We start from the raw sequence: 16601 nt of genomic DNA, 5'->3' as shown, positions 1-16601 counted from the left end.
TTGAATACATACCTCCAGATTGCTTGGACTTGACTTCCCTAATGGTGCATCTTAGAAACTTCTGAAAGGCTCCCAAAATTCACGCAATGTATTTCCGATCTTTACAGTATATATCCAGGGATGTGCTGGTACTGCATCGATCCACCTGCCCCCTATTCTAATGATTTGCCAGTCTACACTAGAATAAGGGTATTAGCCAAGGATCAGTCTATAGGGCCAGTCCTCTGCTAACAAAAAGATGGCAAACACACTTGTTTATTTCACATTTAAGACAGCACAGCAGTAATGGGAGAAAAGGCATAGTTCCTGGTGGTATCCCCTGTCTTGGTGCTGTGGCAATCCATTTTCCGATATATTCCAGCTGTTAAGGATGGAGGAAAGAATAGTTCAATAATCTTACATTCCTACTCACCAGGGCCTAGAAGGCTCTTTGTGAATAAAGAGGTAATTTTTGATCCCTGGATTATCGCTCTTTAGAAAAAACTAAATCATAGGACATTTATTTATTAATTATATTTATAGCCTGCCTTCCTTCCTTCAGCTTACATAATTCACCTCTTTCTCTCAAGCTTATCCTCACAACAACAACCCTGTGAGGTAGGCTGGTCTGAGAGTCTGTGACTGGTCCAAAATAATCCAGTTAACTACATGGCTGAATGAACTAGAACGCAGATCACCTGAGTCCCAAACCTGCATTCTGAACCAATACAACCAACTAGCTTTTGCAAAATAACTCATTTAGGGCACAAGCCTATGGCTACTAGATGCTGTCTAGATAGCCACAGGACACTTCAGAGTACCAGCTCTGATCTTGGAAAATGGCTCTAAACTTGGCATGCTCTGTTACAGCTGGTGTGATTCTGTCTACATCAACTGCAGCTCCATGATTGAAAGATCCACTTCAGGGCTGGCATTTTGTGGCCATTCTGAATGGGGGCTAAGGAGAGGAGTGAGGCTCCATCAGGATATGATGGATCATGGTGGCATCTAACCCTGTTCTTGTAGCAAGCCGGAGCAAAAGTCTCAAATAGTCAAAATCATCCTTTAACTCTTCTTCAGGGCAGGAGAAGCAGAGAGGTGACCTTCCTCTCCATATTCTTTCCACCCTTAACAGGGTGCCCATAATTATCTGCATTTGCAGTTATAGACAGTCACTCCATAGCACCTGCTTTGCTATAGGGAATATCTGTGAGCAAACAGTGGCTGCCTCAACATTCTAGATCTCCCAAGAGCTTATATCAATTCTAATATTTCTCTGGAGATCATATAGATGGTATCACAGAAGTGCAGTATGTTAGAGCACACATATACAACTGTTATTTGATATAGCATATGTATGATGATATTAAACAATAGATAGCAGAACTAATTTAACTTCCATGCTTTCTTTGCTTGAACCAAAAGCAATTGAGGATATAAGCTTGTGGGGAGGAATAAACAATCGCACAATCAACTTGGAAAGGGAAGTTTCACGAGGAGAATCATGATCTTGGCTGTATCTTTCTTGATTTTTAAAAAATGAATGAGCATCCAAGGACATGCAACAGTGAGTCTATTATAAATCAAATGAAAGGCATAAAGAACCAGAAGAATAAAGCTGTTGCTTATGTAAATGTGCTCTTCCAACTGATCATATGTTTCCAACATGATCAGCATTACTGTATAAACTGCCTATTCCATTCCAAATTATGCAAGGACTTCTTTTTCTACACAGCCAAAGCAAAGCCCAGTGGCTATACTTGGCCTCCCAAAACTTTTATTGCAGCTGTAAGACATTGCAGTATGCCATTCTATATGCAGTAGTTAATTTTAACATGCTAACCGTGTGTGCAATTATGGGCTTCTATTTCTTATTACTTGTCATTGGTCATTTCAGGATACTTCAAGAGCCAAGATGACAATGAAGAATGAAACTGTACTGTTGGAGAGCTTTGTACCATGAACAGGAAAAGTATGAGTCAGGAAGAGAGCAGCAATAGACAATTGCAAACCAAAGGTTTAATCTGTAATGGCTTAAAACACCCATACTTCAAGGATCTTTTCTCTCTAGCTGTACAAATAACGAAATGCCTTGCTGAACTCAGTCTTCTTTCTTCATTCACAATTTCTAAAGAAGATAAACCTACAACAGACTGATCTGAATAAGAAGTTTATTAGCAAAATCTTCCAATGGAAGAGCAACTACAAAGCCTATGACACTATCCTCTTCAGCAAAGATAATATATTTGCACAATGCTGGACTAAGATGAACTGATACTGAATCAGGCAGACAAACAAAACACTACACTGATACAAGAGGACAGCTCCCCTGATGTACAGTAAAGCTTTCTAGGATGAGGTAATTTCAGAAAGCAGAGTGCCCAGGGTTTGACCTAGTGATTTGATAAACTGAAACAACAGCAATAATGACAGAAGGAGCAACTGGGACTGGCTCCAAATTCATGCTTGTGACTATCAGGCAGAGACTTGAGCCTTCTTCCAAACAGAACAGCTACTTTAGCAAGCTTGAGAAACAGATGCCTCTCAGATGGTGCTCCACCCCTTGCAGCCAGGTGAAGCAGATGATGGATCAGACACTGCCTTCAAACATGCTTGCCAACAAAGAGCAGCCCAACGCATATCTATTCATCCTGACACCCTCTCCCACTTGTACTTCCCATAGGAAGTCCAAAGGTATTCATGCCTTTTCCTGAAAACTGCACAGAGGGAACATAATTATACCAAAGTGGCTGACAAAGGCTTATTCTGACATTTTTATTTCATAAACATTCCCACGTTATTAGCATACACATTATGACATTCAGCTGATGTTAATGCTGCTATCAGATAAACAATCTACTGTGGACTTTATATTGTGCATTTGATAGCAGCACTGAGAAAGTAATTATTTCAGGAACTTTATTAATCAGTGGCAACCTAACAAACACTGATAACTTCATTAGCTTAGGCCACTTTGCAGTTGCTTAGGCTGTATTTGATTCTTGTTTGTGATCAACCTCAAAAATGTTTTCCTCTTGCTCATGATCTCACAATAACTTGTAGGAACCTGAAACTGATATCCTGTGATCTAGCACTGCAAATGAAATTGGAGATAGACATGACCTAGTGGTCTAGCAAACCCAGTATCAAGCTCAGTAGTTTTCCTTGTGCTCTGGCAGCAGTGCATGTGAAACTTCAAGATACAGCTGCTTCCCCTGAGATACTTTTAGTCAGAATGCAGATTTACCACAATTGTGTGTGTTAGAAAGTTTCTGCATCTTGAGACTAAGGGGTGACATCTTGGCTGCTAGTTTATGGCACATTAAAGTTATTTTGAGCAGAGCAGCTCAACGATATCTGCTTTTAAAATAAACGCAGAAAAAAAACCGAAAAAGGTTGTGATGCAAACATAGGCCCATGCATACATCATGTACATACATTCATGCATTAAGAAAAGAGCTCTGAGAATCATGTTTTTCAACAGGAATCATCCCTGACTGAATTTAAATGAAATCGTTTCAAAGTGTATTTATTCTTTCAGCCCAAGCTTGCACTCTAGTACACTATTTGCACAGATGGGCACCCTAGAAAATCCAGCTGGTATATCATGCATAGTAGGCTATTTACACTGAAATGCACAATGGTGCCAATGTGTGTGGAAGAGATGAATGAAACCTCAGTAGGTAAATCCAAGGCAGGAAGCTTCTACAGTTCCAATGACCATGTGCAGCCTATAACTTTCTGTTGAGTATAATGATATGACATTAAGTAATGGTATCTTCCTCCACTGAGAGATTCTGTCTTGCTGGTACTCTAGCAAATTCAGTTGATCACAAGGTCAAGATAAAAGCAAGGCAATTCACAGTTTAGGCTGTTTCCTTTATGACCTTGTACTGCCTCATAATACCTTGCAAATATGGTAGTTTCTTAACAATGGGTGACATTACATAGGCATTGTGAATGATCAAGGCCCAACTGAAGGCTGTAGGTGAATGATATCATTTGCTTTTATTTTATTTTATCTGGATTAATTTTACACTATATTCCACTGTCCTTGGTTTTGATAATGTACGAAATATATCCTTTCAAGTTTGGTACATGACTCGAGATACAAGTACTAAAATCTGATTTCCTTTCATGTAAGTTCTATAACTCTGTGCCATGCAACTCTGACAATTCAGAAATTTATCCCTTACAGACATTACCCCTGAATGTCAATGGTCCTATAAAGTAGCTTTATGGACCATAACATCTTGGTACTTAAAAATGCATTTAACAACACATTACAAGCGCCAAGATTTTTCAGATCAAATCTATAAGCAATAATATGCTGCAGAAAGTAATAGTATTATGGTGACAGAAATAAACATTTTCATAATGAATAAAGACAGAAAAGTTGCTATCGCCACATCATCTACCACTTTTAAATAATGTGTAGTAAGAAGATCTGGTAGACTCCGATAGTATTTCATATTATTTAAACTGGGAAAGTTAAGAAGAAATGTGCTATACTTTCACTGGAAAAGAACAGTGGACATAACTCTGAAGTGGCAGGTAAGTTATCTTCACATAATAGGAGAAACATCTCAAGGAAAGCAAAACCCCTCATCATTGTTTTGACCATCACATCCATCTACACACTTAAAAAACAGGAAAAACATTAAATGGCACCTTTTCTGTTTAGTCTGCTTTAAGGAAGAGTATTTCCAGTAAGAAAACCATCCTCTGACACAATATGTCTTTCTCTGCTAAATGTGTGCTAGGAGTGCCAGAGGGCAAGGGAGTTTTAAGAAAAGCCACATTTATGAGAAAGCTTACTTCCCACACATGTCTTGTTAAAATAAGCACAGTCAAGAAGGGGGAAACTGGTGTTCCTGGGAATGTATTTATTAGGTGAATTTGTAACCTATCATTCTACTTTCATGAAAGCCTTGTGGTGGGTTACAACATAATGGGTTTCAAAAAGCACACAGCCCTCCTTCCATAAATTAGAATTATTAGAAGAGGAGGGAAATACTGACTTTCCTTTCTCAAGGAAAGGTGATAGGGAGATGGAGCCACAGGGAATGGGGCGCGAGCGGAGACCCATTCCCTTCCCATACCTGGACAGCTGGGATGTGTGTGCGCACGAGGGAGGGAGAGAAAGGGAATCTTCCATCTCGTGCCTGCTGCCCCCTCCAGCTCAGGGCCCCAGACCCACCTCACTCGCAGCCGCTGCTCCCCCCGGCTCGGAAAGTCCCACTCCCTGGGCAAGCGCTTGGCAACCCTTTCACTTAGGGAAAGTTGAAAGAGGGACCTCCAGGAGGGGGGAAGAGAGGGTCTCTCCCAGGGCAGAGGGAACCCCGGTCTGTGCGGGAGGGGAAGATGTCGAAAGAGGAGGAGGAGGAGGAGGAGAAGGATGTGGGCCCCTCCCGGTTCGCCTCCTCGTTGTAGACTGGCAGCAGCTGCTCGTGCCGCCTCTCCTCGCCTCCCTTCTCCGCGCTTCCCCGCCTCGGCCGAGCGGAGCCCAGCCCCTTCGTGCCGCCGCCTTGCTCACCTCCGGTGCCGTCCGAGTTCTCGTTGAGGCTGCCCGAGGAGTCGTGGTGAGAGCCCACACACCCGCCCATGGGGCCCGGCCGCCCCGGCCCGGAGACCCCCTCCTCCGCCTGCTCGCTGCCCGAGCTCCGCCGTCTCCGTCGTTGTTGTCGCCGCCGCCCGCCGCCACCGGTCGGGCAGGCGCGCTGGCTCCGGAGCCGCCGCCGCCGCCGCCCTCCTCCTGCCGCCGCCGCCGCCGCCGCCGCCGCTTGCGCTCGCCCCTGCCCCGCCTCAGCTCCCGCCTCCTGCGCTCATGCGCCCGCCCTGCTGCTGGCGAGCTGAGCGCCAGCCGAGGCCGTCGCGGCCTCTCTGTCGAGCCAATCAGGCCGGCTTCGACAGCAGCGAGAGCGCCCGGGCTGCAGGAGGAGCTCCGGCGGCGGCAGCTGGGGGTCTTTTCCCAGGCTCTTTAGCCATGGCATCGCCTCCTCTCGGGGAGGACTTCCCTTTTCTTTCCAGCTTGGAGCAAGCCTGGAGAAATGCTGGAGTCTTGCACGCTCTTCCAATTCCCGAAGCTGGGGCGGCGAGCAAAGCAAACCGGCGCTCAGCGCCACCACACATGCCTTCAAGACAATCTCCTCCACAGCCGATCGGCTCTTCCTGCCTGCTCTAAATGGGAGACACTCGGGAGTCTGACTTCCTTTACAAGCAGCAAAGGCTTCTTTTCTTTAAAATGAGTAGAAACTGCAGAGAACCTCAAGAGAGGTAGCAAATCTGAGCCGTCAAACCTAGCCTTCCGCCAGCCCGGGCCTTCTACGGATGTGCTGGATGACAATTCCCATCGTCCCCAGCATACATGATGGGAATTGTACTCAAGCATTAATGGAGGGCGCCAAGTTAGGGAAGGCTAGTTCAGTCCTTTTCCCAATTTCAGAGTCAAAGGAACATATGAAAAGTCATGCTGGTTCAGACCAAGGGTCCATCCAGTCAAGAGGCTGGTTCACAGTGACAAACTAGTTGTCCACAGGATCCTTCAAGCAGGTTATGAGTACAACAAACCTCTGTTGCCCAAGCACCCCAGCAACTGATGTGCACAGGCAAAGCTGAGGTAGCACATAGCCACCAGGGCTACTCACCATTGACAGCATTCTCCTCCATGAATTTCCCAAATTTCCTTTTAGAGTCATCCAAATCGGTGCCTACATTTCATGGACATGAATTCCATTGTTTAAATACTGGCTGTGTGGAGATGTACCTACTTTTATCTGTCCGGAATCTCCCATCAGCTTCATGGGATGACCCAAGGTTCAAGGATTGTGTCTTCTTCGCCATTTATTCAACACCATGCATAATTGTGAACATCCCATCACATCTTCACCTTCTTGCCTTTTTTGAAAGCTAAATGATCTCAGCTGTTCACACTGTTTCTCGAAGGGGGATTGTTCCAACTCCTTGATTATTTTTGTTGCTCTTTTCTGCACTTTTTCCAACTCTACACTATCCCTTTTTAGATATGGTGACCAGAACTTCCACTATTCCAAGTGTAGTGGAATTGTTGATGTGTTTAAGGGCAGGATTATCGTGGCAGTTCTATAATATAGACTTTGCCTTTTTCACAGGAGCTGACCTCAACATTTTCATCAAGCTGTCTACAACCCCAAGAACTCTGTCTTGATCAGATACTGCTAACTCAGAAGCTGGGGTTTTTTTTTTTTTTGCCCCAATGTACATTCCTTTACACTTGTTTACATTTGCCATTTTGATGCCCATCCTTCCACCTTGGAGAGATCCCTTTGGAGCTCCACACAATCCAGTTTGGATTTAGCTACCCTAAATAGTTGGTGTCATCAGCAAACTTGGCTACATCACTGTGCACTCCTTGTTCCAGATAATTTATGAATAGGTTGAGAAGTGTTGGTCCTAATAAAAAATCTCGTGGGTCCTCACTGTTTACATTGGGAGAAATTACCATTTATTCCTATTGTCTGGTTTTTGTTAGCCAGTTATTAATCCATATAAGGAGCCCTCCTCTTAGTCCATGACTGCTAAGTTTGCTTAGAAGTCATTCTTGAGGGACATTTGGAGGACAGATAAACAATATTTATCAGATATGAGCTTTGCTAGGCTAGGAGTCCAACTCCTGAGCAGTGTGATGAGTTACTATTAGCACATGAATAGATTCAGCGAGTCAGCATCAGCATCAAAATGGAAGCAACAGTAGTTTAAACCAGCTTGCATGTAGTGTGTTCAGTGTGCTCCCTCTCTTCCAGGAAATGGTACCTGGCAGCAGGGCCTGTTCCCACTGAATGGCAGCCTATGTGTACATTGTTATGTTGGGTAATAGCCCTGGAATCCGCTTCACCCTCTGAACTATTCACACAGTCAAGAGAGACACAAATGAACAATGCCTGATCGTCACAGGCTCTGGACATCTCTCCTTTAGTCTGGTCTGTAGTGAAGACGTTATTTCTGATTGTGGGAAACATACTGTAATTATTACAAAAAGAAAGTCATAAGGATGAACTTCTGAGAGTTACTTGATTAAGTCTGGGTACTATCATAGAATAACACCCCTGAAATAACAGCTTCTACATTTTGCTTATGTAAGCAAGTTACAAGCAAGACATAAACTATTCTAACCAATATATTGCAATGTTATTTTGGTAGGTGGTATTATTTTTATTTCCTAGCAAATCAGCAAAACTCCTGCATGCCCATGCATCTACACAGTGGTTCTTACATTTACTGCAACTTGATTCATAGTATGTTTCTTGATCTGAATAATCTCAGTTGCCAGAGTAATTGCTTTCCTGACATTTTGAAAAGCAGTCCTCAGGTGACCTGTGCTGCATTCAGCAAGCATTCAACACCGAAAAAAGAAGCAGTTATCCAATGCATGCCAATAAAGCAGCAATATGACTGTGTTTGCATGTCCAGGAAAGGAAAAGAAGCCATGGTGGCTTCCTATCCCTGCCTACATGTGCTGGTAGCCTGTGGCCTCATTTCCATAATTATCCAAGGAGGGCACAGACTGCCATGCTATCTAGACCTGGTGGTGGGCCTGGCTTCCAAATGATCCTGTAAACCTAGAATAAGTCAACAAGCCTCGAAGAATGTGCATATTGCCTGCGATGTACAAAATGTCAAAATATGCACACTCCAAAAGGCTGTTGGAGATTATGCACAATGGCTGGAGAATGTGGAAATATAGTTGGGATATTATTATGATTATTACATTTCATTTATATCCCTTTTGCAAGGAACCCAAAGAGGCTTACAAAATGTACCACCTCTGTATTTTATCCTCATAATACCAACCCTGTGAGGTAGGTTAAGCTGAGAATCTGTGACTGGTCCAGTGAGTTTCGTGTCTGAGTGGGGACTAGAACCCTGATCTCCTGAGCCCCTTTTCTAGTACTCATAACCACTACACCACACTGGATATATACATTCCCTGAGGCTCACTGGAGATTATGCATAATGGCCAGAGAATGTGCACAATCCCCACTACATGAACAGTTCATATGTACTTTCTCCATGTAGCATGGAGATTGATTGATGCAACCATCATTACAGTGTCCAGTTGTTATGCATGTTGTTCAATTCACATTACTTCAAACATATATGCTTAAAAGAGCACTGTGTTAATGCAACAAATACGTTTGCAAACGTGTGGGTGATACAGGTAGCTCTCTCAGGGTACTGGGACTGGCTGCAGCTCCCTGATAAGTATAAGCACTGGGTTCAGTGAACATATCATCATGACGTTGGAACATTGGCCCATCCAACCTAATACCTTGTGTTGTGACTGGAAGTGGCTTTCCAGGATCTCAGGCAGTCTTTCCCAGCCTTTCTGTCTATGACCTTTTCTACTGGAGAAGCTGACTGAAGTTTGATCTTTTTGAAGGCAAAGCTTGTGTTCTATTGGTCAGTGAGATCTCCCATGCTTTGCAGCTGAGGTGACTTTTTTTTGGCTTGTGTGTTTTAAAAAGTTTTTTGACCTGCTGAATCCAATTTCTATCCCCCAGAATTTAGTCATGGTTGCACACATACCTTGCCAAATTTGGTGGCAGCAAAAAAGTAACATTTTCACATTAAAAAAAAATAAGTCTTGCAGCTTTTGGTGCAGAATTACACTCCCTAAAGCCCTGGGAATAGTGTGAATTTGCACTTAAACAAAAGGTGTGTGTTCTTCACACAGCTTGTTTCGAAGTGAAAATGTGGCTGGTTTACCACTACTGAAATTTGGTGGTGATGGCTTGGAGTAGTGGGGCTGCAAAAAAGACTTGTGTGGGTCACATGTATCGCAGGGCTGTCTTCACGCATGGGCCTGATCGGCACTTGCCCGTGGGCCCCATACTAATCCGTGTAATTCCCTAATTCCCTTGGAAAATTGGAAAACTTCCAAAATTGGCAGTAGTTGTAGTTGTCGTAGGGGCCTCAGTACACTGCTTTGCCCAGGGCCCATAATGCTGTTAAGACGGCCCTGATGTATCTAGTGGGTCACATGCTTTCTACCCTGATCTAGATTAAACATTTTGTACCTAAAGCCAAGGTCAACAGGCAAGATAGCTGGTGCCAACTTCTTACCATCATGGACTTGGACTTGGAGTCACACAATGTCAGTTTTGATGAAATTTTGTGAGTAAGCCAAAATTAGGCCTAAGATTGCCTCAGAGGTTTTTAGAAGCTGAAGAATGATGAAATACCATTAACTCAGAATTCATGTTGGGCAACAATGCAAAATCTGCACAAAATATGTTATGAAACCAAACTTGTTAGTTGTGCAGCATTAAATTGCGTACAGTTTGGTGTGCAAATTAACCTCCTGTAATGCTGAGAAAATGAAGATTTAAACATCCAAAATGCCTGCTGGGAATTCAGGGACGATAAAACAGAGAACATAGAGTTATAGGTGTCTGAAGCATCTGGCAGCAGTATGTGTAGGAGAAGGGTGGATTCAATATTTGGTGTGGATTTGGCAGAGTTCATTTCATGTTTTTTAAAATGATGCATGCAGTTCAGTTACAGTATACAAATATCTACGACAGTGGGTGGCAAAAGCAATCTTTCACAAATAGTGGTAATCAAACTGCTGATTCTGAAATGATTCATTCAATGCTGTGCATTAGAGACCGATCACTGAATAACTACTACACACTGATGCTGACAAAGCATGTATACACAATATTAAAAAGGTTGACCATTTATTATAAAACCGATCATCGGTGAAGGCATATTCACTTTTGTTAGGGACAGATCTAATCCAGCAAACTGGAACATGTTTGTCATGTAAGGTGACTTAATTCCCCCACTCAAATATTTCAGGGCAAACCCTTGAAACAAGAGACAAACAAGTCAATATGGCATACATAAACAGCAATCCCATTTACCACATAAAAATAAAATAAACTTGCTACGTTAGATCACTCTTTAGGGTACCAGAATTTTTTCTGATGTAAACTGGTATTTATTTTTTTTGCAATGCAAGTTGCCCTGTGCAAATTAGCCTAAGGGTGCAATCCAGTTGGGATGCTGGTAACACTCCAGACTTGGTCCAGCATTCTGGTCACACAACAGCAAACCAGTTGCCCAGTTGATACCCCGAACAGGATGTGTGTGTCAAAGCATTATCCTGCCTAATACAGGCACACTTCCTCTGCTACTGGAAGCAGCATATAACCATCAGGACTAGTAGCCACTGATAACCTCCTCCATGAATTTGCCCAATCCCTTTTTAAGGCCATTTGAATGGGTGCCCATCACTACATCTTGTGGGCGTGAATGCCATAGTTTAATTATCTGGTGTGTGAAGAATTGCCACCTTTTATCTGTCCTGATCTCCAAGCAGCCTTCACCCATCAGCTTCATGAGATGACCCCAGATTCAAAGAATTCTAATAGATTAGTGAGGCATGACTTACCTTTGCAGAGGCCATGTTGATTCTTTTTCAGCATGGCTTTTTCTTCTATATGCTTCCTAGTTCTATAATAATACTTTCAAGCAATTTATCTAGAACAGTTGTTGAGCGAAATAGCCTATATTTGCTAGATTCCATTAAAAAAAATGTGTTACATTTGCTGTTTTCCAGTCCTCTGCTACAGAGACTCATTTTTAAGGATATGTTGAATATTGTTGTAAGAAAGTCAGGAGTTTCATATTTATTTGAGTTCATGACTTTTTGTTTACCCTTTCCAAGTACAATTTCTCTTTGTAACCCATGTAAAGAATGGGCTAGAACAAATCTGTTTCCAGTGGCAATGCCTTGATTTATTCTGTTCTTTAATATATATTATCTGGACTTTATACATTCATCTATTTTCAGATCAAAGCATACACATACGGAAATTAAATTCTATCAAAATAATTCAGCATTTCATGAATCAACTTGACACACATACACACCTAGAGAGTGAAAGCCAGAGAGAGCAAGTTTCTAGCCCTCAGGGCTGGAAAGTGGGTTTTATGTAGACAATTCCTAGGGAAACTCTAGAACAGGGGTCCTCAAACTTTTTCTACAGGGGGCCAGTTGACAGGTGCCAGTGGTGGGCATGGGCTGCCAAGGCGGTGCCAGCGGGGGGGGGCGTGGGCTGGTGAGGGGGTGGGTGCGCGCGCATGTGCATGCACACGAGGTGAGGTGGGGACAGGGGGCGTGTGGGGATGAGGTGCTGGCTTGCTCACGAACAGATCATTTTGTCCAAGTGAGCCCAAAATGACCTCCTCGCAAGGAAGCCGCCGCCGGGTGTGCGCACGGCGAGGCACCGGCTTGCTCACAAGATCGTTTTCTCCAAGCTAGTCCAAAATGACCTCCTCATGAGCAAGCCACGCACCCGCATGTGCCCGCGCACGTGCCCGGCAAGTGCGAAACCTGTGGGGCAGGCTGGTTAAATGGGCATGGCGGGCCAAATCCGGCCCACGGGCCTTAGTTTGAGGGCCCATGCTCTAGAAGCTAGAAGTGTGTTTAAGGGTTCAGTGATATTTACCATGGTCAGAGGCAGGACTCCAGTAACGGACAACATTTTTGCCCTACAACCAGGTTAACAGAAGCAGGATAATTAAGCAAAATAAGCAAATATCTGTAAATCTTGGAAAAAGTAAACATGCTTACTTTGCATAATGCGTGCACATGACAGAGGTCAGTTTTCTTAAGGGTTTTCTTAAATTTATTAATAAGGGAAAATAACTTACTTAGTAACATTCATGTGAATCTGCATCTACATAATCAGGACAATATCCTTCCAACTATAGCCCATGTGTACCTTTTTGGATTTTCATATTACATACAGAAGCACTTTCAAATATATATGCATAAAACTGGACCACAAGGTATGATTAAGTACAGGTGGGAAGCCTGTAGTGTCAATTACTGCCCCCCCCCCCCGCCCCAGTCCACTACATTTGGTTTTGCACAAAAGCAAACCAGCAATGCTGGAAAAAGAATATGGCTGGTTCTGGGCATATCCATCCCTAGCGTTCCTGTGCCTCTGGTTCTTGTAGCTGCATCCCTCCTTTCTTCGTATTTGCGTGACCAGATGCAGAGGAGGATGGAGATTCTGTGCCAAAGAGTACAAGCAATGAATCTCTGAGGCACTTGACAGACCAACAGTTTTATCATGCCATGTAGATGTAGAGCTCCCTTCATCAGCTCTGTGAAGCGCTGGCTCATAGGCATGTGGCTGTCCCTGTGTACATGCATTTTTATATAATATTTATCCATTTATTTTCTATTTTAATTGTTTTGCATGGTTTGGTAATGGCTTCATCTTATATTGGTTTTTATACTACCTTAAGAGGGTTCTATCCATAAAGGCAGTTTAAATATCAAGTAAAAGAATGAATAACTGAATAAACAATATTGTGCAAGTTTGTATTTTGCATAGATACATTTCAGACTGTATACCCTGCATGTCAAGTCCTTTCCGGCCCAGTGTAGAATACAAGTTCCTTCTCTCTGTACCCATGGCATTCTCTTGCTCTTTCCATATAGCTTTTTATATATGACATATGTATGCTGGACTGGCCCAAGATGCTTTGCTGCCTGAGGCAAAGGCAAGAGGGTGCCCTCCCTGTTCTAGTTGCAGAAATGAGCTGAAAGGGCCAGTGAAGTTTACTGTGGCCCTGGGCTTGAGCAGTGTCCTCCATGGCACCAGGGGGCAGCAGACTGGTTCAAGCAGGACAGAAGAGGATGCATGGCACACGAGCTCTGTCCTGCAACGGACTGAAACGGCCAGGGGACTGTCCCTGCTGCCTGCAGCTGCCTTACTGGGCCTACTGCTAAGGCACCCCCTGAATGCACCCGTATGGAAAACGAGGGATGGGGAAGAAGCCTCCAGGTGCCCCAAAGAATGTTATTGAGCTCCGTGTGGTCTGAATATTTTCTTCAGAACTTTTACACACAAACAGCCTGCGTCTTTGGCCTCCAGGGCTGCTGGAAAAGCTATCGTGGGGCTTCATAGTTTAGCTGCAGTAAACTAAGAGAACTATGCATTTGGGATTTTGTGCAAAAGAGGACATTTCTGCAGGTGCAGGAGAGAGAGACAGAGGCTGTGAAATCTTTTCTACACAGAAAACAATGGTACATACATTAGCCTTGTCCTTCTTTGCAGCGACTTTGTCCTATCTAGCAATGTTATGAGGAAGGATGACTTGTATGTGACTTACCATGTAGTTGAGAAAGAATGTGATTTCACCACTGAAACTCTTGAAAACATTAAGAGAAACACCTTGACTTAAAGAAAAGAAATTGCAGCATGGATTGAGGAAAATAGTATGAGTGGATCAACAACAGAAGAGCTATGAATGCAAGCTTCTCCAACCTGGTGCCATGCAGACAATGACTCCCAGCATTCCTGGTCATTGACCAGTCCGTCTAGGGCTGAGGGGAATTGCAGTTCACGAGTTGCCGGGGGCCCCAGGTCACGGAAGGCTGCAGTAATTTAATGCTCTTGCACAAGTCTAAAGCAAGGCCTACAATGGCATCATTAGTTAGCCCGTAGATACAGACTCTTCTTTCCATCATGGATTTTGTTGTCCCTGCTAGGTAATGGCCCAAATGAGGGGACTTGGGGTCAGGTGGTGGCTGAAGAAAGTTAAGAATGGAGCCGGTTTGGAGCCCTAGACAAACCTACAGGTACTGACCCAATAATTGTGGAAAGCAGCCCTACAGAAAAGTTACGCTCCCACTGGTCCAGACAATTGACAGGTTTTTATAGCTAGGCCAGGAGAGAGAGCTTCCTCTGCATCTGGATTTTAAGGGGTCAGTGTAGTCACTGGCTTCTTCTATGGGCACGTGTTTGTGTGTGTGAGAGAGAGAGAATCAGAGGACTGAGTTGCTGGTTGGAAAATGCTCCCCTGGCTTCCTGGCTCACGGAAGGAGTCTTGATGCCCTCTTCCCAGAGTCAGAGAGCAGCGATGCTTCCTGACGCAGCATACACGCAGTGCAAGATCCAAGGGAAAGGGCTGCCTTTGCACAAAACCAGGAATGCCTGTTGATAATTTCTCTCAGTGCCTGTCACTGCAAGCGTCAGTCTCTTGGTCTCATCTCAAGTGAAAGCCCTTTTCATTCCTTGCAAGCTGGATCACTGAAACCGGAATTGTGAGCAGTGGATTTACCTCTCCATGGAAGAATGTGTGGAAAAATCAACACCAGGCAGCACAACTCCAAACAGCACTGGTTTATTGATTACATTTTGCAAAAGGGGTGTCCCAAGCAAGTAGGCACACCAAGCATACCTCACCCACAGCTTTTATTCCCTATCCCATCCGCAAGAAGCCTCCCCTCTTTCCCTATTGACTGGGTATTAAAGGGTTTACAATCTTTCCATCTGCCTCCTTCATATCCCCTGCCTCATTCCATTACATACATCCACATACATTGCATGTGCTTTATAATTAGCCTATTGTCTATTCAAGGTGTGTGAGTTAATATTCACCAATCTATTACACCTGCATGCTTATAACAAGTTCACCAGTTCACTCCTCTCTATCCTTACCTTGCCCTACAACCCCCGTCTCATAAAAACTACTGAGAGGATTAGATAGAAAGTGGTATACTTTCTTTCAGGCCATTTATCTTTTTCTCCCCTCCACATTCCTTCAGGTAAACACTTTGTGACTTGATTAATGTTTCCTCTGTTTCTCAGATACTGTGTTATCTTCTTCAAGCTAAGTTGCCCCTCTTGTGTGAATACAGGAACCAAAACTTATTCTCAATTTATCTGAATTTCCTTTTTTCACTGAGTGAGTGACAATTCAACATTGCTTTACACAGGAATTGATTCCTGTCTGGACAACATCCAGCACGCAAGCACTTTGCTCATGTAATGGATCTTCCTCTTCAGCTCCTGTTCACATCCGTGTGCCACCCCTACCTTCTGGAGGGTCCCTGGAGCAGATTGGGTGGGGATAGAGGGAGGAGGTACCTGCTCTGCCAGCGCTATCCATTCTGTTGGCAGATGGACATGATGACTTCAGCCCTGAGCTGGTACAGACACAACAGCAGGAAGACCTCATACTTCATATTAAATGTTCTTATGTTTGAAGGTGCTCTAGAACTAGTTAAGTTGCTCTCCTCTAAACTAGCATCCCCAGTGGTTCAAGGTAAGGGATTCTGATAAGAGCTGGTCAACTGGATCTTTACAGTTTGTAACAGCTACCATGTCTCATGCACCATGGATGAGCTGGTTTTGTACTTGCCCACGCCACATTCCAGGGTCACTTATTGACATTCAGCCATTTTGCTAGCATAGATTGACCATTGGAAGCCCCAGTGGTCCTTGAGAAATGTCTCGAGACAATGGGAAGGCATGAGGTTAAAAGGGCTTCTGGAGCATAACTCATTGACTGGAAATGCAATTCAGCTTCTGTGATTCTTCTCTAGGTAGCTAAATAAATTAACATCTAAGCTGAGCAAGCCTAAGATACTTTCCTATCTGAAGTCAAATATCCAAATACAAGCTTCCTCCTCCTTCCCCTTAAGGGTGAAATGTAGCCACATATTAAATAAATAAATAAATAAATAAATGCATAAAGGATTTGTGCCCCTTTAAAGGCCTCACTAATGTTCTGTTGGCCTCCTTCCACCTCATGGTAGGGTTGGGTGTGGCTCAGAT

General features: G+C 43.7%; 1 protein-coding gene across 1 annotated transcript in view; it reads right to left on the bottom strand.

Moving 5' to 3' along the window:
• Positions 1-5615, bottom strand: part of UBTD2 (ubiquitin domain containing 2) — a 70660-nt gene extending 65045 nt beyond the window's left edge. Inside the window, exon 1 of the mRNA XM_044454488.1 lies at positions 5516-5615. Coding sequence (XP_044310423.1) covers positions 5516-5585 — 70 coding nt within the window. The 5' untranslated portion in view covers positions 5586-5615. The remainder of the gene's footprint in view (positions 1-5515) is intronic.
• Between the last annotated feature and the right edge of the window lie 10986 nt (positions 5616-16601).

The sequence above is a fragment of the Varanus komodoensis genome, unplaced genomic scaffold (assembly GCF_004798865.1).
Source record: "Varanus komodoensis strain SLA01 unplaced genomic scaffold, ASM479886v1 scaffold7_3, whole genome shotgun sequence".
In the NCBI taxonomy this organism is placed as follows: Eukaryota; Metazoa; Chordata; class Lepidosauria; order Squamata; family Varanidae; genus Varanus; species Varanus komodoensis.
Note: the sequence above shows the minus strand (reverse complement) of the source record. Positions and strands in the feature narration are given on the sequence as shown.